Source organism: Equus przewalskii, chromosome 16 (genome assembly GCF_037783145.1).
Source record: "Equus przewalskii isolate Varuska chromosome 16, EquPr2, whole genome shotgun sequence".
Classification (NCBI taxonomy): domain Eukaryota; kingdom Metazoa; phylum Chordata; class Mammalia; order Perissodactyla; family Equidae; genus Equus; species Equus przewalskii.
In genome coordinates, this window is record NC_091846.1 from 79789229 (window position 1) to 79815932 (window position 26704).

The 26704-nt window shown below is 55.7% G+C and overlaps 1 protein-coding gene across 10 annotated transcripts in view; it reads left to right on the forward strand.

Moving 5' to 3' along the window:
• Positions 1 to 239: 239 nt before the first annotated feature.
• The window catches only part of MCF2L (MCF.2 cell line derived transforming sequence like), a 181963-nt gene continuing 155498 nt past the window's right edge, over positions 240 to 26704 (forward strand). For 5 of the 10 annotated variants that reach the window (XM_070579311.1, XM_070579310.1, XM_070579312.1 and 2 more), the window contains exon 1: positions 7874 to 8046. In XM_070579311.1, coding sequence (XP_070435412.1) covers positions 7878 to 8046 — 169 coding nt within the window. In that variant the 5' untranslated portion in view covers positions 7874 to 7877. Of the gene's footprint in view, positions 411 to 1221; positions 1340 to 5080; positions 5801 to 7873; positions 8047 to 26704 lie in introns of those variants that run through there. The other 5 variants (XM_070579327.1, XM_070579361.1, XM_070579342.1 and 2 more) reach the window with 5 other exon arrangements.

A 26704-nucleotide genomic window follows, 5' to 3' on the forward strand; every position in this document is an offset into this window, starting at 1 on the left:
CAGGACCCCTCCGGGTGCTCTCGGGGGGACGTGGTGGGGATTCGGACCCAGGGGGCAGAGACCGGGAGAGGAGGGGAGGCGGGGGGGGGGGGGGGGGGGGGGGGGGGGGCGGGGGAGGGAAGAGAGGAGGAGAGGCGGGGAGAGGGTGGGGCTCGGGACAGCTCCTCCCCCCGCCCCCCTCGCTCCCTCCCACCTCCTCCTCCCCTCCCATCCCGCGCCTCCCCCAGACCTTTACCCGCTCTCCCCTCCCCCTCCGCACAGCCAGAGCCCTGTGCTCCTCCCCTCCCCTCCCCCTCCTCCTTCCCCCTTTCCCTGCACCCCTGCCCGCGGCCGGAGGAGGAGGCGGGGCGTCCGTGGGCACCTGCGGACCGAGGACAGAGGACAAGGACGGGCCCCCACGGCCGGGCCAGGTGTGCAGGGCGAGAGGGGTGGAGGGGGCGGGGGGGCGCGGACGGAGCGTCCGAGGTGGGCGGACAGCCGGACAGTGGTCTGGGGGCTCGGAGCACGGGCGCCTCCCGCGGTGTCCGGAGCGCGGGCTCCACCGCGCAGACTCCGCTCCGCCTCGCCCCTCGCACCCGACAGGTGTCACCCTCGGGGCCTCTCCTGCTGGGGTCCCCTCGGCACCTCCCGTAGCCACACCTCAGGTTCTCCCATGCATCCGTGCATCAGGTGTCCCGGGCGGGTGTCCAGGGCAGGGGTCTCGCGCAGGGCGGCCTGGTGGGGCAGCGCGGCGTGGGGTCCCCCACCTGAATCTTCACTTCCCTGGTGGCCGGCCTGTGTCCCCTGTGGGGGTCCCCCAGCCGGGCATGGAGAGGCCGTGGCCCACAGTCCAGCTGCTTTGCCTTTCAAAAGAGCAGTGGAAGAGAAGACGCTGCAGTTTAAAAATAAGAACTTTGCTTTGTTCTACAACTGCGAAGGCTTTCCTACCATGTTTTTTAAACTCACACCTTGTTGCTCTTCATCCCTTTGGCTCCTGGCTGACGTGCTGCTGGCTCCTCTGCAGACACTTAAATAGGAGCCATGACGGTGGGGGAGGGGCCCCAGGAGACTTCTGGAGCAAGTGCAGACTCTTAACTTTTCAGGAAACGTCCCCATCCTGGCACACGTGGCCCGAGGCTACCCCTAACAGACCGCCTGCTAGGCCCTGGGTGGGGAAGGGTTAAGGTGACCCTGAGCACACAGGCAGGATGTGCAGGGGATGGCCGTGGGAGGCCCCAGGATGTGTGGCCACCGGGGAGTGGCAGGGCCACACCACCAAAATAGAAGTGCATCCCCAGAGGCTGCTGATGGTGCAGTGTCCTCGGCCCCCTCCCGGGCAGGCAGGACCCACCCTTGGCAGGTAGGAGAGGGGTGCCTCTGGGGGAGCCCTGTGCAGGAGATCTAATATGCGCATCTGATGGGATGGCTGGCCCAAGGCTGGTTTTCAGACCTGACTTCACAGACCGAGCATTTTCCTGAGCTCTGAGCTCTGCCCCAGCGTCCTGGGATCAGGGGGCACCACTGCCCTCTCCTCACACCTGTGGGGGACAGGGGACAGTCCTGCCCTGCAGTCCTGGGTGGGCCCTGAGGGGGGGTGCTCTCTCTGGGGTGAGTTGGCCCCATTGGAAGCCCCTGTGGGCCGGGGCAGCCCCCTCCCATGTCCCAGTTCACAGTCTGAGCAGGGGCCTGCTTGTAGGCGGTGGACGTGCCCGGTGCGGTTGTAGTCAAGACACCGACGCCTCTGTGAACCTCAGTTTTGCCTTTTGTGAAGTGGGGGTGATGCGGGCCCCAGCCGCCTCCCAGGACCGCTGTGAAGACAGGAGATTCATGTGCAGGCCCCCCGTGAAGGACAGAAGCCTGCGGGAGGGGGCTCAGGGGCCTGGAAGCCCAGTTACAACTCTTTTGTTATGTGTTCGCGGTTTCTGGGGCGACTCTTTCTTTACAGCTGGTGGAGGCAGGGCTTTCTGACTGCAGGAGCAGTGGGGAGGAGCACAGGAACGAATAAGGGATCAAAGAGATCCACCAGGTCTGCAGAGTGCAGGGCAGAGGGAGCACCTGCGCCCGAAACCCTCCTTCTTCCCACTCCCTGCGGGGCTTCTGTTGAATTCCTGTCATAACCCGTGCTCCAGGTCCAGCCTTCTAGATGGCCAGCTCCCTTCCTGAGGCCGAGGCTCCTTGGTGAAGACTCCACTAGGATCTGGACGTTGATCTTGGAGGGCAGCACCTTGGTCTCTGGAAGTGAAGTTATGGGCACGTGGAAGGGAGAGGTCTCTGCCACTGGATGGGTTGATTAACTTTGAAACACGCGGGGAGCGCTCAAATGAAGCAGAGGATGCTGGAGTATCTGTGTGACGGAGCTAAGCTGGCCTGGGGTGTTCCCGCCTGACCACAGCCAGCCCCGATGCGCTTGACGGGGTGTTGCTTTAAGAGGCTCCTGAGAAGAAGCTAGACGTGTAACGGTCACAGTGACAGGAATGCAGTGTTCTGTGTAGAGCTTGGCTTCTTTCTCTTTGGTTCACTCCATCTCACCCTTTGATCAGCTCCTGGGGACGAGGGGACATGGGGACGCTCCCGTTAGACAGGCAAGAGCCTCTGGGCTGACCCCACAGACCCACGGGTTCCTGTTCCTCGTGATCCTGGAGGGAGCGCCTGCAGCCGGGCACGGTCGTGTGGTCTGCTTGTTGGAATGCAGGCTTCTGGGCCCCCAGCCTCCGGAACCTGACCTGGGTGGGCCTGGAGCCTCGTCTGAAGCAGGCGCCGTGGCCCTCAGTGAGCTTCTGCCTTGGGGAGGGCGGTGAGAATGGGGGGAGGGGTCTTCACCAAAACGCCTGCAGAGAGACCCTCTGCGGGCCACAGGCCTGCCTTCGAGAAGGCCATGAGGAACAGGCGGATGGCTGTGCAGTCTGTGTGGGGTGGCCACTGGCAGAGGCAAAAACAGCAGCCTCTTGAGGACTGCCCTGTCGCCTGCGGCGTCCTAGTGGGCTTCGTGCTGGCACAGCCTGTCTGCAGCGCCTTCCCCTTGGGACGGCCACGTGATCGTGTTTCTTGCTGGCTTCCTCCAGTAGAACTTTCAGAACTTCCAGTCCAGGATGGGACACCTGACACCCCATGGTTACCAAGAAACTCTTGGAGGTCTGGAGGCTTGGATATCATGACTTTGTGGTCAGGGGCCCATCCTGAAGGTGACTCATCGAGCATCATGGCGGCCCTGGGCAGCCCTGGAAGCCACAGGAAACCCAGACCCTCGCTGGAGCCTCCCAGTATCGCCTTGGAGCCCAAAGCCCTATGCAGCTCCACAGAGGGACCACGCAGAGGCCAAGTGTCCGTCTGAAGGGTCTGCACCTGGCTCGGTGACCTCTGGGACTCGTCAGCTGAAGCCTTGGATGTAACTCATGACTGGGGCCAGTCAGCCCACCTGTTGAGAAAGTGGAGAACATTATTCAAGTTCCTGAGTTGAAACAAAGACAAAAATCTGAACAGATCTAACAAGGGAGTAATGACGTGGACGCCAAGGAGCTGGCAAGCATTTAACTTCGCCTTCCCCGCGGTCCTCCTTCTTGCTTGTCTGTTTGTTCATTTGGAAGTAAGGACTAGAGACAGAGCACAGAACAGGACTGAGTCCTGCAGGGAAAGGCTGTGCTCTTGTCCACACAGAATGGGCCTGAGGGGTGGAGCCGAGTGAGGGGGGAGGGATGGAGATGGAGGGGTTGGGGATGGAGGTGGAGATGGAGGGGTGGAGGGGTGGAGATGGAGGGGTGGGGGTGGAGGTGGAAGGGTCGGGGGTGGAGGTGGAGATGGAGTGGTGGGGGGGTGGAGGTGGAGGGGTGGGGGTGGAGGTGGAAGGGTCGGGGGTGGAGGTGGAGATGGAGGGGTGGGAGGGTGAAGGTGGAGGGGTGGGGGTGGAGATGGAGGGGTGGGGGGGTGGAGATGGAGGGGTGGGGGGGTGGAGATGGAGGCGTGGGAGGGTGGAGGTGGAGGGGTGGGGGTGGAGATGGAGGGGTGGGGGGGTGGAGATGGAGGGGTGGGGGGGTGGAGATGGAGGGGTGGGGGGGTGGAGGTGGAGGGGTGGGGGTGGAGGTGGAAGGGTCGGGTGTGGAGGTGGAGATGGAGGGGTCGGGGGTGGAGGTGGAGGGGTGGGGGTGGAGGTGGAAGGGTCGGGGGTGGAGGTGGAGATGGAGGGGTTGGGGGTGGAGGTGGAGGGGTGGGGGTGGAGATGGAGGGGTGGGGGGGTGGAGATGGAGGGGTGAGAGGGTGGAGATGGAGGGGTGGGGGTGGACGTGGAGGGGTGGGGGGGTGGAGATGGAGGGGTGGAAGGGTGGAGATGGAGGGGTGGAAGGGTGGAGATGGAGGGGTGGAAGGGTGGAGATGGAGGGGTGGAAGGGTGGAGATGGAGGGGTGGGGGTGGAGGTGGAGGGGTGGGGGGGTGGAGATGGAGGGGTGGGAGGGTGGAGATGGAGGGGTGGGGGGGTGGAGATGGAGGGGTGGGGGTGGAGGTGGAGGGGTGGGGGGGGTGGAGATGGAGGGGTGGGGGGGTGGAGATGGAGGCGTGGGGGTGGAGGTGGACGGGTCGGGGGTGGAGGTGGAGATGGAGGGGTCGGGGGTGGAGGTGGAGGGGTGGGGGGGTGGAGATGGAGGGGTGGGGGGGTGGAGATGGAGGGGTGGGGGTGGAGGTGGAGGGGTGGGTGCTACCTAAGTAGGGAAAGTGGCTGGGCCCCTCACCCCCTGGACATGGCCTGTGTGGCCAAGTCCCGCCACAGCTCCGCCCTCCCCTTGAGCTCCCCCTCTCCTAGGGCTGCCTTCTGTTTTTTGAACGGTAAGACTCCGTTTTCATCATGGGCACTTCGTAACTGGTTCCGCAGTTGTCGTGAGGGACAGCGGGGCAGTGGTTGTGATGTTTCTACTTTAAGTGCATCTCTCTGGTGTTCCGGCTCCAACTGAGGAGCGGCCGGAGGAGGCAGAGTCAGATTTGGCACCTGACGCAGTTAGGCTCCTGTGAGTGAGAGTTCGCGCTGTGCCCAGCGGCCCCCAACTCCTTCGAGAGGACCTGTGACTGTGCTGTGAGTGTGAGCGACGCTGAGCTGGCTGTCGCGTTTGTGTGCAGGGAGCTCTGGTCCGTGCATGAGTCGGCTCTTCCAGGACTCCCAGCTCCAGCGGGGCGGCGGCTGCCCTCGTGTCCGTGCCCCCAGCACCCCAGAGGACCAAGCAGGTGCTGAGCAGATGCAAGGGCTGATGGCACCAGCTGACTTGGATGTCCCACTATGCTTGGCCAAGCCCAGCTACCCAGGGACTGATTCTCATCTGTGCACAGCATGCGAGACCCCTGGAGCTCCAGAGAGGGACAAATACCAGGCAGGGGCCGCCATCAGCTCCCCTCGGTCCCTGCCGCCTATCAGGGCTTATTCACTGGGGAGCTGAACTCAGTGCTCTGTGGTGACGCCAGTCTTGAAGTTTTTAGAGGGAACTGATGCTAACGACGGCCCGCATGGCCTGAACTCCGGATTTGTCCTGTGTGCCTTTGGGGTTACGCAGCCGAGGAAAACCCACTGTGGGGAAACCGCCAGCTCTTCTGTGCCACGGTCTCTGCCTGGATGTTTCAGGGTGGTTGTCAGCCTTGCATCCTTCACCTTTTGGGATGCTGCTGTCCAAGGCTGCTGGAGAAGTACGATCCCAGAGGAAGGAGGGAGCCCTGGGCAGGAGCCATACCCTCCCCAGGCCCCGGTCACCAGTTGCCCTCAGCCAGACGGAGGAGTCTCAGGTGCCGAGGCTGACCAGCCAGCGGGGGGAGGCGGCCCTGGACTTTGTCTGTCTTCAGCCAAGTCAGGTGAAGGGCTACTTGTTTGTTTTTCAGAACAAATTAATTAAAAGAAAACTTTGCATCTTCCCAGTGTGTCTTGAGACCTAGTGAACACTGACTCCAGGATCCTGCCGCAGAGAGGACAGAATAGGCGGGAATACCTCCTCGGGTTGGTGGAGGGCTCAGGTCCTGTACGGCCCGGCCCCAGGGGAGATGGCGGCCAGTGGGGACACGTGGAAGTGCACGCTGCGCCTTTTCCTGCCGGAGGTTTTTGGGTCATGATAAGCCTGCTGGACATTCTGGGTACAGTTTGGAGGGAGAGAGGGCACAGCAGGATTGTTTTGTTTTGTTTTTAACCAGGGAAATCTTTCTTCCTACTTTTTAATGTCAAAACTAGACTAAAGTGATGGGATGTGTTTGGACCTGGGCCTGACTGCTCGACAGTCTGTGCCCTTCCTGGAAGGAGCACCACCCGTGGTCTGATTTTCTTGGAGAGACAAAGCAGGAACTAAGACAAGTGAGGCATGCTAAGGCCCGAGGTCCTGCCGGGGGAGCTGGCTTTGGGAGGTGGCTCCACTTCTCCCATTTTCTCTGTGCCGCTTCCTCGTTATGGTGTTAAAGAAAATGTTATCAGATCCAGAAGACATGCCTGGAAAAGTGACATGAAAGATGCGTACAGTGACAAGCGAGTTGCTGACCAACAACGGTGTCAATCAGAGCAAAGGGGCGGGTGGGGCCCAGAGGAGTCTTGGGTTTCGGCAGGAACAGGATGGGGTGGGATAAACGCCATCTCTTCTGGTCAGGGACGGGGTGGAGTTAGTGTGCCCCAAAGTGTCCGGGACCTGGACTGCGTGTGCCCCGGCTATCACGGCTCCTTTCTCCCTGGAATGGTCGTCGTGCCACGGCGCCGTGGTTCCCGTGTAGCCAGCACGCTGGAACCCCTGCCTGGGGCTGCCGGCACTGGCGGGCTTCTGAAGCTGCTGGGCGTGGGGAAGGCGGCCAGGCCTGTGTGTGAACCTCGCCGAGGGCAGCCGGCACCGGGCGGTGCGGCCAGGCGGTCGGGGTAAACCTTAAATGGAGGAGCGGCCGGGGCTTCAGCCGAATGGAGTGAAAGGGGAGATTCGGGAACAGGAGGGCACGAAGCTCGGGTCCTTGGCAGTGCTGGGTCCTCGGCAGTGGCAGGCAGTGGGCGAGTGGGCGTTTCCCATTGCCATGTGGCCTCCTCCTGGGCACTAAGGGTCCCCGTGTGGTGCGGCCTGGGGCAGGGACCGAAGCTCACCCCACCGGATAAAGAGGACGTGAGCAGCGAGTGGAAAGACGGTGTTGCTGGTGGGGCCACAAGTAAAATTTATTCAAGTTAAATTATTTACATCTTTATTCCTAAAGAAGGGGCCTTGCCAGGTATTAGGCCGACAGGGGGAAACAATAATGAGCTGTAATATGCTAAAGGACCTTGTACAAACAGTGTGGTCAGTAATTACCTAATGAAGGTGAAATGCTGGCCCAGCAGATGTCTCTAGATGGCTTCTGTCTGAAATACGGAAGTTGCTAGTTGTCTCTGAATTCAAGGTTGCTTCCCCAGAAAACCTGATTCAAGTTTCTTTGCCAAATTTTCACTGGAGGAATGAGACTTTAATGCTTGTGCTGGAACTCAGAGAACCTTTTTTCCTTAGAGGATTTCAGATGTTTTAAGTAATCTGAATAAGCAGTGGCTTTGAAAATCTGCCAGTTCGGTGAATTAGATTGTGACATTGAAACCAGGAGGAACGGGGACTTTGATGTCCTTGAAACAAGATCCTAAATGTCAAGGGGAAAAATCTAGGGTTTTTTTCCTCTAAGCAGCAGAAGCAAATAATATTTTTGACTATACAACTTTATTGTATTTCAGTATTATAAAAGGAGATTGCTTGTTTGAGCGTTGGCGCAATAGAAATTCGATGGAGAAGGATGAATTTAGCTCTGAACGTGCTGCATCCGTTTCAGGATGAGCACCGCTGAAGGCCCTATCTGGTTACATGGGCTTTGTTCAAAGAAACAACTGTGATGTCTTTTGGCGGCGTGACCTCATTTTCCTTTTAAAATCTGGTTTTCATGCTACAGACTCATGTTTGACTGCTGGAGATTCATCCTGTGCAAGAAAACCGGACGCGACGACTGTTCTTCCTCGCCGCGATCCAATGAGGCCAAAACGGAGGAGAGTGACCATCGGATTGATGTCCCAGACGGCATCAGGCTCGTTGGAGAGCAGCGTGAGGGGATGGCCACACCCACAGGTAGGGCCGGCTTTAAACCTTCTTTTGATCCTGAAGCGCTTACTGCTGATTACTCACGAGTCCTGTTCTTAGCCGCTCTGGCCCTTTTAGGAGGCTGATGTGTTAGATCTGGGGGCAGAGCTGAAGGCCTGGCCTCCTGGGTCGCCTGCAGTGGGAGACTGAGTTAAGGCGGCGGCTCCCTGCCCAGCCCAGCGACACGGTGCCTCCAGAGGCCTGCTCGGGTGGCTTCCTGGTGGTTATTTAAAGGAGCATTTTAAAATGAGCTTGGCTCTGGTGAGAGCTCAGCAGAAATGTTTACTCGGGTTTTCAGTGAGGCACGGTGCACCTGACGGGGAGCTGTTCCCAGGCTTGGCTTCAGTTTTCAAGAACACAAGAGCTATTGTTTGGATTTGGTGTGTTGTCATATTGAGATGACAGTGGCCCAGAGGGCAGAATGAGCAGTGCACCGTGGTGACAGCCCCCACACCCCTCAAGGCTCAGCCTGACCCCTCAGTCCAGGCTGGGGGGATCTTCTCCCTGGCCTGGCTGTCTGAGAGCTGTCGTGCGTCTTGTAATGGAAGGAAGTGCCTGCTGCCTGTTCTTGGCTTTGCCTGCATTGCTGCCATCCTTGCCTGACTCTGAGAGTTCCGTCTTCACTAGACAAGGTGAACGCACGCACTGACCACCCGCGGGCGGGAAGGTGTGAGTCCAATGGTGAGGGTGCTGGCCTGGTACCACAGTGACCAGAACCAGGCAGGCTTCCAAAGCCGAAAGCTAGAGGCTCGTCTGAGAACTTCAGTGACACTCCTCCCAGCTCCTAATCTGGACTTTCTCGGCCTTGCCCTAAGCTGGCATCCACCGTCACTGGCCTGGACTGTGGGGGCTCGATAGGCAGAGGCCACGCTCTAGACTGTCTGTGCTGCTGTCCCCGGGCCGCCCGCTTGGGGCTGTGTCCAGGGTTTGAGTCCTGCGGCGTGCGTCCGAGGGTGAGGATCGTAGCTGTGCCGTCTGTGGAACTCGGCATTTGCACGTCTGCTTCTGCAGAGGAATATTTGTGCTGCGACTGTGGCAGGTGTCTCGTAAGTGCCCCCAGACCCAGCGGTTCTGAGCCACAGCTCCGCTGACGGGCCGTTGCGCTCGTGAACAACATGAAGTTGGCTGGGTGGGTGGTGGCGTTCCCGTGTGGTTGCCCCGCCAGTGTCTGGGTTTAGTTCTGCAGGTTTAGAAAGTTGATTTTTGTCACTGCCCTTGTCAGTGACTGTTGACGAGCAGGAGGCTGAGCCTGTCCCTCCGAGTTAGTCTCCCCATGCCCGGAGTGCCTCGTCTTTCCAACGCCTGCATTCTCTTGACTGCCAGACGCAGATCTGGGTTCCCTGGTCTGTGTCCACTCAAGGAAGGAGGCGAGTCATGGGCCGGTCACTCGCTGGGAGCGAGAAGTGAGGAGAGGACTTGAGGAAGTGCTCATCTGGTCCTGCCCTGCGAAGGGGACACAGGAGGGGGCCTGCTTCCTCGCTAAGGGGGAGGACGATGGGCAGGTGCCCGGGCTGACTGGCCATTCACTTCCCAGCGGGAGGTTGTCAAGTCTTTCGGGCTCAGCCTGGCTGCACATTAGCCGCCTATGACCACGCGGACCCGGCATCGGTCGGCTCCTCTGAGCCCGGGAGCCTGCTGTGCGTCAGGTTCGAGGGAGGCGGCCTGCGGAGGAAGCTCTGCCTCCAGCCTGGCGGCCAGAACCGTTTCCAGACTTCCCGGCGCCTCCCGGCCAAGGAGCCCGCCTCTCGCCGTGTCCTGGCAGATCACCGCCTGGGGGTGAGGCTCGCCAGTCGAGGGCAGGCGCCCACGTCCAGCTCCGGGGTGTCACTGTCCCTCCCGGGCCCCGCGAGTGTGGGCGCGTCATGGAACCTCCGCACGGTGTGGGTTACCACGCGCGTGGGGCTGCCGCGAGGATCCCCCGGGTGGCGCCTGCCCAGGATGGTGGGTCAGAGCCACGCTCTGAATGGTGTCACTGCGCGATTCCCCCCTTCTCCGTAGCCTGCAGAACCTCGCTGGCTTCCCGCGAGTCCTGGAGACGTGGACGGCTCTGCCACCGAGGCCCTTTGGGGCTTCCTCCCACCTTGGACTGGAAAGAATAGGAAGGGATCTGCTGAAAAGCTCTGAAGCTGGGCGGGGGTGTTTCCAGTTTTCCTCGTCTTGCTCCTGATTTCCTCAAGGAAAGAGAGGGGCTGTGTTGGGCAGCCGGCCCCTCCCCACGTCTGCTGTCCTCCCGGTTATGCCGTCCATGGGCTGTTCTCGATGTTCTAGCCCAGCTTCCAGGCAGCTGCTTTCGAGGCCCTTTGGGGCGATGAAATCTGCTGTCAGAACTTAGGTCTTTGAAATCAGTGATAGTTTTTTTTATTGGGGTAAAATGTGCATAAAATCAAGTTTACCATTTTAACTATTTTTTGTATTGGCCCTGAGCTAACATCTGTTGCCAGTCTTTTGTTTTTTCCTTTTCCCCCTAAAGTCCCAGCACGTAGTCGTATATCCTAGTTGTAGGTGACGCTAGTTCTTCTGTGTGGGATGCCTCCTCAGCATGGCTGGATGAGTGGTGTGTAGGTCCCTGTCCAGGATCCAAACCGGGGGAGCCCCGGGCTGCCGAAGTGGAGCATGTGAGCTTAACCGCTCGGCCACGGGGCCGGCCTCTTAACTATTATTTGTGTACAGTTCAATGGCACTAAGCACATTCACACCGTTGTGTAACCATCCAGCTCCAGAATTTTCTCATCTTCCCAAACTGAAACTCCGTCCCCACTAAACACTGCCAGCCGCCTGCCCCCAGCCCCTGGCACCACCGTCTACTTTCAATCTCTGTGGATGTGTTGGCTCTAGGGGCCTCGTATGAGAGGAATCTTACAGCATTTGTCCTTTTGCAACAGGCTCATCTCATTCATCGTAACGTCCTCAAGGTCCATCCGCATGTCAGCATGTCCTTCCTTCTTAAGGCTGACTAACACCCCATCGTGTGGACGGACCACATTTTTCTTATCCGTTCGTCTGTGGGTGGACGCTTGGCTTGTCTCCACCTGTTGGCTGTTGTGAAGAACGTCTGCTGCTGTGATGCGGGTGTAGAGAGCCCTTCAGGATCCTGCTTTTGGTTCTCTACCGTGTGCACCCACAAGTGGATTGCAGGGTCCTCTGGGTGCCGGTGGGTTTTGGAACCACGACAGAAGCTACTTTCCCCGTGACCATCTTGGCTTTGCTGTTGAACTGGGCAGGAGCCAGTGGAAGGGGCTAGTGGCATCCAGTCCAACTTCCAGATTCTGCGTCAGCAGACGCTTGTCTTGAGAAGGCCAGGCAGAGCTGGGAAGTGCTGGGCCGACACTGATAAGCTTGTTTTTCAGCTCGCTTGGTGCAGCTACAGCCCTGTGTCTGCGCTCAGCTTTTCCTCAGCCTCCTTCACTGTAGCACGCTGCATGACATTGTGTGTCACTGCTCTTGCAGTTAACTGTGTCACGATTGCCACGGGGAGGCCTCTGATCCCAGGGGACTCTGCCGGTGGCCCTCTCGGAGGGTTTCCACCTGACCTGGCCTGGGGCACCTGTACTCCAGGGCCCGCGGCCTCTGTGAGTTGGCCCCGCGGAGGGTCAGGGCGCCCCTTGGCTTGGCTGGATGTGAGAGTGGCTTGGGGAGGTGTTGCGAGGTCACGCCGTGGTATCCAGAGCCCGTCGCCTTCCCGGGCGGGCCCTGGTGGAGGCTCCCGCGGCTCTCCTCCGGAGTCCAGATGGCCCCATCATGTCCCCCATCCACCTTTACCGTGGCCATGACCCTCTTTCTAGAAGACAGTCTCAGCAGTTGCCTCTTGTGCTTAAAGCCTTTCCGTGGGGCTGTGCTGCTCCAGGGACACAGCCCATGAGAGCTCTGTGCCCTCCTCTCTGCTCTCCGGCTGCCCTGGCCCCTCCACGCCTGCCAGTGCAGCTGCCTCTCCTGAAACGCCCTCCTGGGCTGCGACGACCCAGCCTGGGCTCAGCCGGGGGGTGGCCGGCCCGAGTGCCTTTGTCATGCAGACACGCATGCCCCTCCACGCGGCCCTGATACTTAGCCAACATGGAAGTCCCAGTGAGGCCCAGCTGCTGTCACTGTGTGTGCCCTCCACCATCAGAGGCCCTGATTACCAGGCAGCTAGCAAGGCCCGGGTCTTCCCTCACCAGCCGTTTAGAGATAAATGGCTGTCACAGGAGGGGATGGAGCCTCTTCAGCCATAGGAACGACCAGATCGGGGTGGGAGGAGCCTCCCTGAGGCAGGGACCTGGGGGTGCAGAGGAAGGAACACTGTGTCCTGGATGTCATGCTCACTGGGGAATCCGGGGCCCTGGAAACGTTTACCATATTTTAGAGAACCACGCACACACGTGCGCTTGCACATGGATACACATGCACACACGCATGCACATGTGCACACAGTACATTTTATCGAGAGAGCTTTAAGGCTCGTGTGGCTCTGCGGGTCTCTTGCTCTCCGTCTTCCACGTGGTGCTTTCGTATCCAAACGCCAGATCCCGTGTGAGCTCCCGCTGCCGTTTGTGCCTCAGAGCGGGTAGATGACGCGTCGGCTCCGATCTGCCTCTGGCTCCGCATGTGCAGAGTCCCCCGTGGGACCTGGGGTCCAACCCATGAGAACCGTGATCACGGTGTGGTGCACCTTCGGCTGCCCTTTCTGCTCCTCCCGCACCAGGTGGACGTGCCGCACAGCAGGCCCTGGGCCAGGCGAGGACGTGTTTGTCTGGGAACAGTTTTTCTTTTTTTGAATGCCCTCTGTCATCTTAAAACTCGAGTTTGAGAGATTAGGAAGATGTACGTCCAGTGGTTAGCAGTTTCCTGTCACGGCAGAGGTGAAGGAGCAGAGCCCGTGGCCATGAGGCCTGTCAGGCGGCCAGGTGCACTTCCTGTTTCTAGAATGCATTCTGTGCGTGCTTACTTTTTAGAAGTTGTGTCTGTTCTGATCGGTTAATGATGCCGACAGTTGTTTCCAGCAAACCTTTGAGGATCACACTTGAACAGGTGCTGGCCGTGGCTTTGTGGATAAAATACTTAAAATACGTAATGCAACCCTTGGCTTGGGTTCACAGCGAACAGAACATCTGCCATAGTGGATCGAATTGTGAATTGTCCTTGTTTAAAGTCAAAATGCTTCAAATATCGGTAATGTCCTGTGGCTGAACTAATCTCTGAATGCATCTATGGTGCGAGATGCTCCAGGCTTCTGGCGGGGCCGGGTGGATTGCGCACGTCCACCCGGGGAAGACTGGGGCTCCAGAGGAGCTGCAGACAGAGGCCCGGGCCCAGCCGTGGAAACGATGTGGCGATGGCCTTCTTGGTGGAGAGTCTCACAGAGGGCTTTGCAGAAACAATTAGCTTGGGCTGAAAATGCGTTCTGGGAAAAGCAAAAAAGACCACAGGAAACTGATGCTTGGCAGGAAGTCGGCTTCTGAGGACCTCCTGTGTGTCTCGCGTGGACTGTGGTCATAGCTCGGTGGAGAGTGAGTGAGCACCATGACCGCTGCCTTTTCAGGGGTCCAGCTGTGCGTAATTTGAGAGATGGTGCACTTGCCGTTGCCCAGTTCTTTGTCGTCGAGCTCACGGCGCTTTCTCGGGAGAGTCACTGCTTTTCCTCACATGTCGTTAATGTTGCAGCGTCGTCCTGAGAGGCGGCGTTCCAAGGGCACCGTGCCCGAGAGGCACACGGTCCCGAGAGCAAGCACAGAGGGGCTGCCCTTGGCCGGTCTTTTCTCTGTGGTTTTGTGAGTCCCGAGGGGACACTCCCCAAAGATGATGAATATGCTGTTTGTGGAGACAGAGCTTGCGGTGTTGCTAGAAATGATTATCTTCCCGTCTGTAACCTCGCCTAAACCCTTGGTCTTTTTCACTTGGACTTTTTATATTATTCAGGGAGCTCGCTAGAGTTCCTTCTTTTTTTAAGAACACGTGTTCACTGCTCGTGAATTTACAGACGTTCGGGGACCAGCGGTGGGTTACTAGTTGATGCTGGAAGCCTGGTTGGTGTCTTCTCACGGCAGCTGCCAAAGGCCCGGGGCCTGGGGTGGGTGCAGGTGCTGCCACTCGCCAGGTCTCAGGGGAGACAGGCTTGGAGGGGCTCACCCCTACCCGCCTCTGCAAGGCCTTTGGAGATTCTGGGGGGGTCTCCTGTTGCCCCACAGTCTCTGGGATGGTCTCTCCTAAGTGGAGTTGACTTGGTGTTTTTCATCATTAATTAAAATAAATGTGACGTATTAACCCAGAACCAGGAGTAACCACTCTGAGCTGATGGAGGACGTTCCTCAGGTGAACTGAAGATGCCCGGGGGCAGCTGCCCTCCCAGAGCCGAGTCCCTCACGCCCGTCTGTCGTCTCTCGGCACCAGGACCTCCCCTGTGCACGCCTGGTCACAGCAGATTTGTTACTGTTTTATCAGAGCGTTAGTGGTCTTTCTGTTTAACTGTGTGCTTTATAACACGTGCCGTATGATTGAGGCGATCAGGTGGCCAGACTCCTCCAGAGAAATTGCGTTTGTCACGTGTAGTCAGTGGAGACACGCTGAGTCACCAGGACTCCAGACCTGAGTCCGGTCTACAGGTCCCTCCACGCTTCTCCCAGCTGTGCTGCGAGGGCTGTCTGGGGGGACGGTCTCCACTCTGTGTGGACTGTTCCCACTGCATAGAAATCCTCCCCCTCTTGCCTTGCCCGCTGCCTGGTTAAAATCCTGCCGTCTGTCCAGGACCAGGAAGATACCGCCTGCTTCGAGAAGCAGACCCCGTGTCCGCTCTTCAGTCTCGTCTCTGGGCCTGTGCCTACGCTCCGACAGAGCGCCTGCTGGCTTCATCTCTGGTGAGTTGGGCTCCTGGGTCCCTAGAGGCCTGAGCGCGTGAGGACAGGGAGCGTCTCCTTCCCCTGCGTCCAACACAGGTCAGGCTGGGCTGAGGTGCTGATCCCTCGGCCTTCTGCGGGGTCTGGGACAGCCCGGACCCATCACCCTCGTGTTCCGTGGGCACGTCGTGGAAATGCTCAGGACGCACTGCGCCAGCGCCTAGGGTGGGCGATCGACCGACTTGCCAAAACGAATGGCAAATAGTGTTCAGTGGTCTGGAAGTGATTCTGTTAGAGAAGAGGAGCATTCCACTGACGGATCTGAGGGAAGTGGAGAAAAGGAAGAGGTTTTACTACCCGAACATTAAAACTGCAGCAGAAATCACCATGAAGATTAACTGCAAACAAAAAACTAGGCCAAGGTTGCCACAAGACAAGAGACGTGGCCTGTGTATGTTTGGCTCTCACAAAGCAGAATCAACAGGATGGACGCCTCAACAGAAAGTCGGTTGTAAAGTGTGCAGAGGTGACACGCCACCATAAATAAGGACAAGAAATGCTGTGCTGTAAATAAATGGAAATGAGAAATGTCACTTTAAAAAGGAGATCTCTTTTGTCTCGAGTTTTATGGACAAAAACGCAAGCCCCACTGCTGGTAGGAACGTCATTCCTTTTAGCTGTGCTGGAAGACGAGTTGACGATGTGGATAGAAATCTTCAAATATTTTGTTTTCAGTCAACAATCTCCACTTCCAGGAATTTAAACTAAGGAATTAATAAAAAATTGTCACAAAGCTTCATGAACCAAGATGTTCATCGCGGTCATTATTTATCATGATGACTATTTGGGGAAAGGCAAAGTCACAGTGTTAGGGGTTCGGAGAAACTGTTCAGTTGTTAGGGTGACAATTCTGCCACGCCTCATGCTATAAGAATGGAAACAGCCAATTATAAAACAATGTACTATGATAGCAATTTTGTAAACACAAAGGATGTGCAGTTTTGATAAAAGCCTTAAGATTTGCACCAAAATATGAATGTTTTTTATCGCATGTTTGTGATTTGTTTTCCTGCGTGAGAAGCCTGATTATGTCTGTGAGGACACCCATTTCCTGAAGCAGGACGTGAGACTGGACCCCCAGGCGTGAGGATGGCCTCGTCCTGTGCTGACCCTGTTCCCGGATGTCTCCGGAAGGTTCCTCACACAGGCCCTGTTTCTGCAGGGACTGTCCTCAGCCTCGCTGTCTCGCTGGAACCCCGCCCGCCCGTGCTTCCCCCAAAGGTGGGAGCTCGCCCCCTATTTTGAGGGGAGAACATCGTGGGAGAATTTTCCTGGAACTTAGCAGGTGGCCCTCGGGGAAAGGGCTAGGTATGGATAAAGCCATGGGAAATAGGAATGGCCAGCCTCCCCAGGCCTCCCTCTCCCCCAGAACCCCCGGCACAGCAGCAGCCCCAGGCCAGGGCTGGGCACCCCAGAAGACTGGTGCTGGGTCTGGCCAGACAGAGCCACAGAGAGCCAGGCTCAGGTCATCAGCCCTCCCGGAGCCCCGCTTCCCTCCGACCCACCCCTGCCCCGGAGCTCCTGCCGGCCCCTCTGCCCTGCACCACCCCACGGCTCCTCCTCTGTGACCCTGCCTGACCCTCCGACAGCCTGAGCGAGCACCTGGTCACCTTGGCCTGGTGTCCTCCCCTCTGGGGCGCTGGCACGCGGTGTCCGATTATCTGCCAGCTTTCATGTCCTTCCTGGGGGTGGGCTTTGGGGGAACAGGGTCCGCAGACCAGGCTGTCCTCCCCGTGCCCTGTTTCCTTGTTCTGTTTCCGGATCTTGTTAAACTGTCTCCACAGTCAGGCTTCCAGGGCTCAAGGAGGTGAGGTTTTCTCGAGCAGCAAAGAGGGAAAATCCACAGGCTCCGTGGCTGATGCTCCAAGAGCGGGAAAGAGGTGAACTTTGATCGTCTTTTTTAGAAAGAAAAAAAAAGTGTCTTCACCAGGTATATGGTGCAGGGGAGGTAAATAATTTCCCTCTGCCCTTCTGAGTTCTCGGCTGGGGCCCCTGTGACAAAAGGCAGATTAACAAGAGAAGACAAACGAGGTTATTAGCACGTGTGCCCGTGTGCATGTGGAGATGGGGGATGAGGGACCCTCTCTCCCTTAGAACCGGCTTCATAGCATCTTTGGCCAAAGACAGGAGGTGACCAGGAAAAGCAGGAGGAAGGTTTGTCAGCAGACGTAGAGCTTCTGAATCATTGGGTGTAAAGTGTTCATCCTACTCCTTCCTGGGGAGGGGAGGGCACCTCTGTAAATTGACTTCTTGCTTTTACGCAGAGGGCGGAGGGCAGAGCTTTTCTTGTATCTGCCTTTTCCTCAGTTGCCTTCAGCTCAAAATAACCCATCCGCCTAGGTGGCACGTTTGGGGTGGCGAGTTCTTCATACCTTCAGCTGTCACTTCCACGTCATCATCACCAGGGGTCATGTGGCTGGGAGGTGGTCCTGCCCTGGTTGGTGGCCCCCTGGTAATTCAGCTGTGAAGTGACCACGTCCTCTGTTCTTTGAGTTTGCAGGCCGTGTTGCGGCCCCTCGGAGTGGCACTGACATGTGTCTCTGTCCCCGTATTTCTTGTAAATTGCTGATTTGTAAGACCTGGACCAGCTCCCGGATCTGTTTTTAAGATGACGTCAGAGTGGCGCCCTCCATCCGAGAAGCGTTGACGTCTGCTCGTGTTTTGGGGGTGTCGGCAGCCGCTGGTGGTCCCTGTTCAGAGTTGTTAATTCGCGCCTGAGTCGCAGATGTCCCCCTTCTGTCCCTCCTTTCTCGTTCATTAGCTGGACTCACTGATGAAGAGAAGCAGCCCTTCCTGCCTCGTTGCTACGTTGCGTTCCAGTCGTAGGGAGGCAGGAGAGGCTTCGTTCTCTCTGTTTGACTTGCCGGTTTCTAGAATAATGAGTTTGCTCTTTAGCATCTTTTAAAGGGAGGTGGTGAGGGTTTTAAAAAATATTTTAAACTGTTAAAAAAACAAAACTCAGCTGAGGTAATTTTAAAGATCTTTCTGGCTTTGTCCAGTGATTCATGAGTCGGGCAGCATCCGATCTGGCAGATAGAAAGGAGCCCAAGGAGCTGTCAGAAGGAGACTTTTCTGGGCAGAAGGGAGTGGGAACAAGGAAGTGATTCCAGGAAAAAACGCAGGTTGGTTGTGGCAAGGTCGCTTTCCTTTAGGGGCTGGCCGGGGTCCAGCAGGCAGAGGACCTCCTCAGAGCTGACCAGGCGATTCCTGACTGACTGGTGTAATGTTCCACTTCTGCAGGAGCCAAGACTGTAATCAGGTCCCGGTCTGGTGACGTGGGACTGAGCATAAGCGACTCCATTCGGGCCTACTGTCTTGTTTTTAACAGAACTAAGAGATTTTAGTATTTTCTATATTTTAGCCCATCATAGCTGTTCTTATGGGTCACATCGTCCTGCTGGGGGCCATGGGGGCCCCTTCGCACTGGCTTCTGAATCCGCTCACCGTGTCCAGGAGTTGGGCGGTCTCCTCACCCTGAGAAGGACTCTAGCTGGGAACCAGGAAACACCCGTCTCCACGGGGTCACCGTTGCTTCCGGGCCTTTCCAGTGGACAGGCCTAGGATATAGGAGACATCTTAACTTTAAATGTATTTATATGTGAGTTCATACAATGGAATACTACTTAGCATTAAAAACTAACAAGCTGCTTGTTCGGGGCCGGGAATTGACTGCAGAGGTGGGGGCACTTTTTGAGTGATGGATGTATTCGTCAGAAGTCCTCAGCCGCATGCGGAGAGGAGCGCATTTTATGATGTGCTGGTTGTACCTCACGGTTGGTCTAGAAAAGAGAAACATTTCCGGGTTCGTTCTGATGCTTTCAGTTCAGTTTGGGGCCGCTTAGATCTTGGATTGAAACCTTCCTTTTCCCGTGCCCCAAATCCCCGTTCCCAGTGTCAACAACATAATTGCTCGTTTGCTGTTTCCCACACGCGTGTCCCGTTGTGTCAGCCGGCAGGACCCTCTCTGTCACAAGTAATGTGACGGCCGAGTGGCTGGAAGGTCCATTTTCGGCCTGTGGGGTTCTGGGGTCCATCCCACCAGGGAGATCCACCGTGTTTTGAAGTCCCCCGGAGTCCTCTCTGCATGTGATGCCACCAACCTGGTAAACAAGTGCCTTTGTTTTATCATTGGTTTCTCAGTGGTGGCTGTTTTAGATTTCCACTTTGTCTTGTAATTATGTGAGGTGATTGCATCCTTCCAAACCCAAATAGCACACTCAGAGCTGTCTAGGCTCTACCCGTCTCTCCTCCCTGTTCCCTCCGTCCTCCGTACTAACCCTTTTTTCTTTTTGAGTTTTGACGTCTCCTTCAGTTGAGTGTGTGTCAGTATAAGTGTATGCACACGCATATTTACATCTCCTGTTTCTTGTTAAATGGCTGATACTGTGCACACTTGCCCTCACCGTGCTTTCTTCAACCTGACGGACTCTTCACGTCGCTCTCTGCCAGGTGGCGGCCGTGATAATGGGCCTCTCGGGTCTCCCACTGCGGGGAGTGGAGCTGCACGGTGGCGGAGCCCTACTGTCACCAGAGGGCCCACTTCCCACGGCTGCCGCCAGCAGCCACTGCCTGGGTCTGTCTCTGAGCCCAGTGCTCCTCTCCATCTGGTCCCGCCTCCTCACCAGGCAGGAGGTTAGACCAGGGGTGAGCGATCACCTGGGGGTCACCTGGGGGTCCCGGGCCGTCTGCACATGGGCTCCCAGGTTAGCGGCACCGTCTGCCTCTTGAGGGCCAGGCTGTACCCAGGGCCCCAAGAATCCCAGGAGGACAATCCTGGAGCCCATCCTGCCCAAGCACTCGCAGGTCCCCTGGGAGAGGTGGCCCTGGATCCCTGCCAGCGCCCTTGATGCATGATTGTCGGTGAGCCTTGCTTCCCGGGAGAGTGGAGTGTGTCAGCGTGTCTGTGTGTGAGGGTGTGTAAAACCCGAAACAGAGCGTTGTCCTTCGGCTCACCTGGCAGCGCAGAAAGACGGAGGTCACAGCGTCTCTCTTGCAGGTTCCCGAGATCACCTTCCTACGGAACTCTGTGCAGCGCGGCTGGCGGCTTTGTCCGGGGGACAGACGCCGTCTTTGTTCATTCGGTGGAGGTCAGTCTCGCCAGCGCTTTCAGACCCCCTGGCTTGGGAGAGCGGGCTCTGGGAACGCCTGTGGGCTTTCCTCCTTCAGGTGCTCGGGGCGCAGGGGTCTCTGCGGCTGTGTCGGCTCGTCCTGTTAGCCGTGAGGACTCAGCCTAGGGAAGAGCGTTCAGAAGCCCTTCCCCTGTGCTGTTTAAATCTGTGATTTTGTGTTCTGTTCCATACGCTCTGTAGGAATTCAGAGCATTTGTGTTCTAGACAGATCCTCTCTTTCTGAACAGGGCAGGTTGTTTCTCGACCGCTGTCCTATAGAACATTGGACTCGACTCTGCTGCTGCTGAGAGAGACCTGCGGGGCTCCCGGTTCAGTGCTCGCACCAAGTCTAAACCTTCTTTTCATCTTTGCACCGAATCCCTCGACTTTTCCAGTCCTTTCTCCCCGGAGCCAGCATCGGTTCTTTTCCTTTTTCCTTCCTCTTCACTTTCCTTCCTTCTGTCTTTGGTTTGTATTAAACAGTATCCATCTTTATGGTTCAAAATCCAAATGATACAAAAGGTGCACCCTGAGCATTCTCGCTGTGACCCGTGACCGTGCGCACTTCTGTGCCCATGGGCCGTCATGTCATCAGGAGCCGTGTATATTCATGCAGACACAAGCGGACACTCGTGTTTTCGTTGTCCTCCTGTTTTATACAAAGGGTGCCAGGCCACCAGTACTGTCTCAGCTTTTCTCCGTTTCCTGTATCTCATAGATTATTCCACATCAGTGAAGAGAGCATCTTCACTGACAGTCACTCGATGGCCCTCGTGTGGACGTGCCCAGCTCTTCAGCCTCTGCAGGTGCATGTGTGGCTCTGCTCGTTCTCTGCAAACTGTGCTGCACTTCCTGACCTGACCTTGTGTGTATGTCACCCTGTGCCTGCGCTGCTGTGTGGGCTTCAGATGCCCGGAGGCTGTCGGGGGCAATGCTGTTGACAGTTTTGCTCAGTGACCCTCTTGCTCTTGGGTTCCGTTTTGCCCCGTGGCAGGCGCTCGCGGCTCTCTGTGGGGCCCCCCAGTGGGAGCGGGTTCCTGTCTTGTGTTTGCTGGTCTGAGAACTGGAAACACCATCATAGTTCGGGCTGAAGCTGCATCTGTCTTAGGTGTGAGCCTGAGGGGCTTCCCGTCTATTTTTAGTTTGCCCATTTTTTTATTGGGTGGCTAATCTTCCAGTGAGTGGTTTCTGGGAACTCTTTATAAATTAGGGATGTTGGCCTTGTGATTTGAGTAGAAAGTACTTTTTCTCAGATTGTCTTTGTCGTGACTTTCCGTCTTGGCCATTTAAAAATGCAGTTGAATCTTAGTATTTTATGTCTTCTGGATTTTGAGTCATAGTTTGAAAGGCTCTCCCATTCCTGGATTTACAGGAGTTCACCCATGTTTTCCTAACCTTTTGTTACCACTTAAACCTTCGACCATTTGGGTTCATTTTGTTATATGGTGTCAGGTATGGACCCAACTTTGTGTTTCTAACCTGGTGGTCCTGATACCATTTATTAAAATCTCCACCTTCGCTCCACAGATTGGGGATGCCACCGTGAAAATAGTTAAATTTCTATAGGTATTTGAGTCAATTTTGGAATATCTATTCTGTCTTATTGGTCTATTTGCCCTTCATTTTCTGGCACCACACTAATTGCTGGGGCTTTATGGCATGTTTTAACATCTTATCCAGTTCATTTCCCTTTGTTGCTCTTTTCAAGGGGTTTCCTGGCCATTCTTGCTAGCTTTTTTTTTTCATATGAACCAAAGTTCATATTGATTACATAATTGCATAAACAAACCTGCAAATAATTATGGTTTTACTTCTACCTTGTGGAGGGTTTTTTTGCTTCTCATTTCTCTCCCTGGTCTAATTGCATTGTCAGTATCTCTAGGCCAATGTTAAATGGTAGTGCGGGGCCGGCCTGGTGGTGCAGCAGTTCAGTGTGCACCTTCCACTTCTCGGCGGCCCCGAGTTCACCATTCGGATCCTGAGTGTGCACATGGCACCACTTGTCAGGCCATGCTGTGGCAGGAGTCCCACATATAAAGTAGAGAAAGATGGGCACAGGTGTTAGCTCAGGGCCAGTCTTCCTCAGCAAAAAGAGGAGGACTGGCAGTAGTTAGCTCAGGGCTAATCTTCCTCAGAAAAACAAAAAAAATAGTAGTGTGATAATGGGCATCCTTGTCCAGTTAGGTTTTGGTGAACATGCCTCCTGCAATTTTCCTCTTCAACATTGTACTGGCTTTGGGCTAAGATGAGTACTGTGTGTGTGGAGATTGGAATACCCATCAATTTCTTTTGTTGAGCGTTTTTTAGATTGAGAATGAATGTTGAATTTATCAAGTGTTTCTTCCGTGTCTGTGGAGATGGTCGCAACATTCTTATTTGGGTATGACATGAGGAGGTGATATATTCGTAAGTTTTCCCATATTTAATCCTCTGCAGCCTCCTCTGCGTTCGTCACGTAAATCCAGCCAGTCATGGACCGCTCTCTTCCTGTGATGCTGGACTCTGTTTAGTCCCGGTTCTTTCTTTCTTCCTTTCTTTCCAGTTTGAGATTTACATGTACTGTGTGCTGGAAACCTTTCCACGTCAGTTCACACAGACTGACCTCGTGTTGTATTTCAGATGTGGCATACTTTAACTGTTGGACAGCTCTCCTTTTTAAAACAGATTGTATTTTTTAGGTCAGTTTTAGATTAACGAAACATTGTGAAGATAGTGCAGAGTTCACGTCTGCCCTGCACCCAGTTCCCCCTGTTAATAACATCTTACATTTTTGTGGTACATTTGTTACAATTCATGAACCAACGTTGATCTGCGTTTATTTAATAAAGCCCGTGCTTTATCCAGATTTCCTTAGTTTTTAGCATCTCACATGATATTTAGTTGTCGCGTCTCCTTAGGTTCCTCTGGGCTGTGACAGGTTCTCAGACTTTCCTTGTTTTTCATGCCTTGACGGCTTTGAGGAGGACTGGTCTGGTATTTTGTAGGATGCCCCTTAACTGCACTGTGATATTTTTCTCGTGATTAGGCTGGGGTGCTGTGTTTAGGGAAGAAGGCCCCAGAGATTGAGTGCCCTTCCCATCACGTCACATCAGGGTGTGCTGTCACCAGGCTCGTCACCGTGGGGGTCGACCCCGACCACCTGGCTGAGGTGTGTTTGTCAGGTGTCTCCACTGCACGGTTACCCTCTCCCCGTTCCGGGTCGTTCTCTTTGGAACCGGGTTGCCACGTGTAGCCCACACCCAGGGGAGGGAATATTTACACTGGTTCTCATAAGTGAGACGATCTGTAACCTTCCCTCTGTTCAGTCTCCGTCAGATTTTGTCTCAATGCTTTGTTCTCTTCATAAAGAGAACTTGTGAGTTGTCCTCTTTCTGCCCCTGGGGTGGACAGTAGCATCAGAATTACCCATTCCGTAAAGGTTTGATACAGTCCCCCTTTGGAACCGTCCTGGTCTTGGTGCTTTTGGAAGGAGTAGCTCTTGGCAACTTTTTCTCTTTCTTCTATGGAAGTTGGTCTGTTTGATAAGTTATATGTTCCCTGAAAATTACCCATTTTACCCAGGTTTTCAAACATAATTGTGTAGTTATACAAAGTAATTGCTTACGATTTTTAAACTTTTCTTATTCCAAGACCATTTTCCCCTTTCATTTCTTGTTTTGAGTCTTGGTGCGTCTCTTCTTTTTCTTGATGAGGTTGGCCAATGGATCCACTTTGTTTCTTCTGTTTCCAGAAACCAGTTTTTAACTGTAATTCTGGTGGTTTTCCAATTTCTAATTCATTCATTTCTGCTTTCATCTCTATTTCTTGTGCTTTATTTCTTGTTTAAAAACCTTCTGAGCTCCTGCTTGAGTCCCTTATGTTTCACTCAGTCTTTGGGGAGATGACGGAGTGAGTTGGCTGATCTTGCCACTTCCCATCTCTCACCTGTGATGTCCTCTCTCCCTTCTGACGCCGCGTTCCATCCTCGTCAGCATCACGCTCCAAGTGCTCCTCACCTGGACGCCCTCTCGCTTCGTTGCACCAGCGTGGCACGACCAGATCCTGGTTGGCTCCATCTTTTCGCCACGTCCCTGCTTGTAGCTTGGGAAATGGAGACAGGCACCACGTGTGTCAGTCAGGTCTCAGTAAACCGCAAAATACACTCCAGACACGCTGTTTTGATTTTAAACTGTGCCATGAGCCTCAGGGGCCCTCAGCGCCTTGGGGGATCTTGCTCTCTGTCCACAGGCTGGCCAGTACTGACTCTGCCCACAGCAGCTCACCCTCTCTCCTCTCTGCAGCCCCGGGGCCTCCTCCCCATCCTCCTCTCTCCGGTACGACCCTGATCCCTAATCTGCAGACATCTGAATCCGCCACAGGATCACCTCCTGCCTGTCCCACTGCCCACCCGCCCCTTTGCTCTGCCCCGCACACCTGCCTTCCTGTCTGTTGCTACAGGGACCCTTCCTCACTTCTGTCCCCCTACCTGTGCCCCGTACCCCCTCTTCCTACCCTAGGACATTGCTCCAGCTGGTCCCCTTAGCTTCCTACATTGTCGGGTCTTCATTCTCCAGTGGACTCACATCAATTCAAAGATGCTGTCAATTGTCCCATTCTAGAACCTGCCGTCCCTTTCTGTCTACACTCCACCCCTCAGTGATCTCACAGGCCCATGGCTTTTGGTACCATCTACATCCAGTGATGCCCACGTCTGTATCCCCAGCCCCGACCTCTGCCCTGGACACTACCTCTACCTGCCTCCTCAGCTCCTCCTCCCAGTGGCTCACAAATGCTCCACAGATGCTCCCCCACCGCTCACCCCTGCTTCCGGGACCATAAACCCCATCATCCCTGGCTGCTTTCTCTCACACCCAGATCCACTCCAGCGGGAGATCCTGTTGGCTGTGCCTTCAGGACAGACACAGAATCCGACCCCTTCTCGCATCTGCCTGGTCCATCACCCAGGCTGCCACCTCTCCCTCACCAAGATCACCTCATAGCTTCCTTACAGGTCCTGCTGCTTCTGTGCTTGTGTCCCCCACTGCCGTCTCAAGGGAGCGAGCAGAGGGGCCTTTTCCTGAGGCGCTAGATTGTGCCTCTTCTCTGCTCAAAACCCTCCACAGCTCCCGTCTCAGGGCGGAAGCCACCGTCCTGTGGTGCTTCAACAGGCCCTTGATGACCAGATTCTTGATGACCAACCCCTTGGGCTCCTTCTGTGCCTTTCTTCTTGGCTCCCCTCCTCTGTCTGCCGTGGCCCCACCCTGTCTGGGCGGCCTCTCCTTCTGGGAGGGAGCAAATGCTGGGCCTCCAAGCCCTCCCTGTGCCCCTCACCTTCTTTCCGGCCCGGCTTTGCAGCTCTGACTTGGAAGTACTTTCATGAGATTTGCAGTTTCTAAGTTTTATTTTCAAATGTGGCTTCTCCTCCTTTTTGCTCTGGGGTCTTCCATACCAGGTGTGAAGCCGCAGGCTGCTTCCGCGCCCTCCAGCCTGCCCTCCTGACTATGACCTGGACTGCCTGCCGCCCCCCAACCTCGCCCGGCCTGCAGCTTCTCCAGGCAGGTGTGGCCCATCGCTCCCCAATCCAGGCCGTGCTCACAAACCTCTCCTCCGCTTCCAGTCATCGGTCCTTCTGGAGGAAGGACTCTGTGTCTTTTTAGAGAACTTGCCTCTTTTTTTTTTACTGAAGGGATAATTATCTGAGCATTTGTTGTTCCCCTATTTGAGTGTCAACTTCTCAAAGGCAGAATCTGTCTCTGAATCATTTTCTCTCGTAATTCTGAGCCATCACAAAGCAAGGAGACATACCTTGTCAAAGATCGAGTTTGTACATCTGTTAGAAAAACGCTTAAGGGGCCTGCCCAGTGGCGCAGTGGTTAACTGCGCACGCTCCGCTTTGGTGGCCCGGGGTTCGCCAGTTTGGATCCTGGGTGCAGACATGGCACCACTTGGCATGCCATGCTGTGGTAGGCGTCCCACATATATAAAGTAGAGGAAGATGGGCATGGATGTCAGCTCAGGGCCAGTCTTCCTCAGCAAAAAGAGGAGGATTGGCAGATGTTAGCTCAGGGCTAATCTTCCTCAAAAAAAAAAAAAAAAGGAAAACGCTGAAAGACCGCACCCGTCTGTTCTAAGACTTGGTCCGGGGCGAAGCTGTGAGCTTCCACAGGCTGAGGAAGTGGCTTCCTTTGGGCTAACAGGAGCGTGGTTTGCTCCTCTCTTTGGGAATCCAGCTGGGCTGAAGGTTAGGATGTGGGAAGCCAGGGCTCTGGAGGGAGTGAGGTTCACTGAGGCGGGTTCCCACACCTCGCCAGGCTGAGGGTGCAGGAGCCGGCGTCCTCGTCAGGCTGTCTGTGGGGAGCGTGTCCGTCGGCCATCACATGTCTCCGAGAATAAGATGGGAAGCTGGGCATGTGGTAGCAAGGGGCCCAGCTCCTGCGTCAGCTGACTGGAACGATCCGAAGGAGGGGGCGGCCCCGTGGCCTAGCAGTTAAGTTCGGCGTGCTCCACTTCGGCGGCCCAGGTTCGGTTCCCGGGTGCAGAACCACACCACTTGTTGGCAGGCATACTGTGGAGGCATCCCACATACAAAATGGAGGAAGATTGGCATAGAAGTTAGCTCAGGATCAGTCTTCCTCAAGCAAAAAAAAAATAGATCCGAAGGGGGACACCAGGATAGCTGTGCCTGTGGTTCCA